This window comes from Strongylocentrotus purpuratus, unplaced genomic scaffold (assembly GCF_000002235.5).
Source record: "Strongylocentrotus purpuratus isolate Spur 01 unplaced genomic scaffold, Spur_5.0 spur5_contig_529, whole genome shotgun sequence".
In the NCBI taxonomy this organism is placed as follows: domain Eukaryota; kingdom Metazoa; phylum Echinodermata; class Echinoidea; order Camarodonta; family Strongylocentrotidae; genus Strongylocentrotus; species Strongylocentrotus purpuratus.
Window position 1 is genome coordinate 1 of NW_022145204.1, and position 3481 is coordinate 3481.

Below are 3481 nucleotides of genomic sequence, written 5' to 3' on the forward strand. Positions count from 1 at the left end.
GAATCCATCCGTTATACGTCAACATCTCGGTGGACATCTTCAGATTTGATTTGGAGAGAAATGATTGCAGGTGACGCCGAAAAGAGGAACTTTAGTCAACAGGACCACTAGTTATATGAAAATGGAGATTAACAGTGGATAAAAAAAAATGAAGTCATGAATCCATGACAACGAAGAGATCAAAGAACCGGACAGTTTTTTTTCTAAACTGTGCGGACACGGCTTCCTCTTTAATCAGACAAGTTGTTCAGAAAGTGCAGAACTGTTTTGGTCAACTATGAGAAATGTTTGTACATGTAGATATCAAACGACTATAAACCAGTTGGGGTAATATAATTTCTATGGAACAAGCTATTACGAAGAGCCTTTTTAAACAATGGGTCTTAGTCATATGGTCATTCTGGGTTGTGTGTTCCAGCATGGTTCCATGGATGTCCCATGGTTCCAACCTGTTTTCAAAAACATGACCAACTTGTTTTTACAGCTGTACAGTTTATTAGTGTGCTTCCTTTTAAGTTTGGTTAGGCCCATGGGAGCTGCAACATTTGGTTGCAACAGAGTCAACAATTGTCTTTTGCACTTCTTACTACTGTATTCTGAAAGAACTTTGAGTGGGTTTGATTCCCTTCCTCTTAATACGAGTACGACCGAGTACTTCGACGTCCCCATTAAATTACGGGGACCGGTAGCTAGTTCCCATGTAAAGCCACTGATTGGATAGCCTCTGCGCGTGCGCATTATTTTTTTTATTTTGAAAACGTTGTTCGCAGCTTGGTGCGTGGATGAACACATGGCTTTCCAAAAATCAAATTGACTCAAAAAGTCCTTTATACATATCAAACAAATCTTACTGTAGAAATGTTACTGTAGGAATCATCACATCCCTCGGTTTAGTAAAAAGTGACATTTTTGTAAGAGAATCATACTACAGAGAACTTTCAGGAACCATTGTAAAACATATAGTTGAGTGTTGCTAACATTCGTGTCAATTCCTGCCCTGGTGAGCAACTGTACTCCGTGATGTATACCGTCACGATTCTGCCGCTTATACACGAAGCAAGATGTATCTGCAATAAAAGAAATAATTGATCTAGTTTATTCAATAGGCATATTATATTATCGAAGAACAAACAAACTTTCGGATTGATGCAGATGGAGTAGATATGTCATAAAAAATGAGGTGCCCACTGCCCGAAGACGAAAATAAAAAATTGAGAAAGGAAAAAATATACATCTGTAACCCTTTTTTTCTAAATTACCTCAATAATTGGCGAAGACTTGCTCTGCAAGCAGGTCATCAGTCCTTCCGTCGGTCTTCCTCCCTGCTTCCGGTTCTTGGGATTCAGATCTAACTTCGTCCAGAATTACACCTCATCTCGTAGGACCTCATCTCTGCCAGATTAAAAGGAACACATGCAAGGCACTGTTTTGGGATAATTATGCGCAAGTTATGTTGCTGTTCTTAATTATCTGTTGACTTGAAAAAGAAAATAATCTAAATTAATTTTCTTGTAGATTTATCTTACTTTTCGTCGCAGAGCTGACAAACCGGCGAATCGACCATTTTGGCGATTTCGTTTTTTTGTCATTTTTAGGCTTTATGAAGGTTGCTCTTTCAAGTATTTATGCCAAAATTCTTAATATTTGTCTGGATTTTGAGATTCAGAGCCCCTCTTGTGGCGAATCACTCACAAAAACAAATCCACAATTTGACAAAGTGACGAATACGAAATTTCGCTGGTAACCAGCTTATGTAAGAGTGCGTTCCAAGTACCAACGAATGTTATTCGTCAGTTTGTCGGATTGCGCGTGCGTGCACGCGCGATCCGACAAACTGACGAATAGCATACAAACAGTGTGAAGAACAACCGGATATTGCAGATTAATGTAATTTGACAAACTGACGAATGCGTTAGCGATCAAATAAAACCATATCGCACAACTTCTCTGATTAAATAAGTGACCTGGTGGATACTTAGTTTTCATATTTTATTCAGAATATATACTAACAGTTTTTTTATCGAAACATTAAGGGTAAAATACGGCGCCCGGAGAAGTGTCCAACTTCAAAAGCGAATTACTCCAAACAAGGTTTTCGCTTATTCGTCGGTTTGTCAGCTCTGCGACGTTTTGTTGTAGGTATCAGTAATCGTATAGACTCCGAACAAGCATAGGAAGGGAAAGGAAAGGGGAAAGGAAAGGGGAAAGGAAAAAGCCAAAGCCAAAGCTTCAAAGTGCCAAAGAGCCAAAGCGATGCCAAAGCCAAAGCGCCAAAGCCAAAGCACTAAAGCCAAAGCCAAAGCGCCAAAGCCAAAGCCAAAGCCAATGTCAAAGCCAAAGCGCCAAAACCAATGCCAAAGTCAAAGCCAAAGCCAAAGCCAAAGCGCCAAAGCCAAAGCCAAAGCGCCAAAGCAAATCCCAAGCGCCAAAGCCAAAGCCAAAGCGCCAAAGCCAAAGCGCCAAAGCCAAAGCGCCACGGCCAAAGCGCCAAAGCCACAGCCAATGCCAAAGCCAAAGCCAAAGCCAAAGCGCCAAAGCCCAAGCCAAAGCGCCAAGCCAAAGCGCCAAAGCCAAAGCCAAAGTGCCCAAGCCAAAGCGCCAAAGCCAAAGTGCCCAAGCCAAAGCGCCAAAGCCAAAGCGCCAAAGCCAAAGCCAAAGCCAAACTGCCACAGCCAAACCGCCAAAGCCAAAGCCAAAGCGCCAAAGCCAAAGCCAAATCCAAAGCGCCAAAGCCAAAGCGCCAAAGCCAAAGCGCCAAAGCCAAAGCGCCAAAGCCAAACTGCCAAAGCCAAAGCGCCAAAGCCAAAGCCAAAGCCAAAGCCAGAGCCAAAGCCAAAGCCAAAGCCAAAGCGCCAAAGCCAAAGCCAAAGCGCCCAAGCCAAAGCGCCAAAGCGCAAAGCCAAGCGCCAAAGCCAAAGCGCCAAAGCCAAAGCGCCAAAGCCAAAGCGCCAAAGCCAAAGCCAAAGCGCCAAAGCCAAACGCCAAAGCCAAAGCGCCAAGCAAACCGCCAAAGTCAAACCACCAAAGCCAAAGCGCCAAAGCCAATCGCCAAAGCCAAAGACAAAGTGCCCAGCCAAAGCGCCAAAGCGCCAAGCAAAAGCACCAAAGCCAAAGCCAAAGTGCCAAAGCCAAACCGCCAAGCCAAAGCGCCAAAGCCAAATCGCCAACGCCAAAGCCAAAGCCAAAGCCAAGCGCAAAGCAAACCGCCAAACGCCAAAGCCAAAGTCAAGCCCAGCGCCAAAGCGCCAAAAAAAAAGCGCCAAAGCCAAAGCGCCAAAGCCAAAGCGCCAAAGCCAAAGCCAAAGCCAAAGCCAAGCAAAGCCAAAGCCAAAGCGCCAAAGCCAAAGCCAAAGCGCCAAAGCAAAGCCAAAGTTCCCAAGCCAAAGCGCCAAAGCCAAAGCGCCAAAGCCAAAGCGCCAAAGCCAACCGCCAAAGCCAAACCGCCAAAGCCAAAGCGCCAAAGCCAAAGTCAAAGCCAAAC

The 3481-nt window shown here is 44.5% G+C and overlaps 1 protein-coding gene across 1 annotated transcript; it reads left to right on the forward strand.

Annotated features, from left to right (window-relative positions):
* Positions 1 to 2290: 2290 nt before the first annotated feature.
* On the forward strand, positions 2291 to 3224 carry LOC115925131 (neurofilament heavy polypeptide-like; the record flags this gene model as incomplete). The annotated part of the gene is made up of 2 exons (XM_030988427.1): positions 2291 to 2851; positions 2905 to 3224. Coding segments are annotated over 2 exons (881 nt in total), but the record flags the coding sequence as incomplete, so codon positions are not given.
* Between the last annotated feature and the right edge of the window lie 257 nt (positions 3225 to 3481).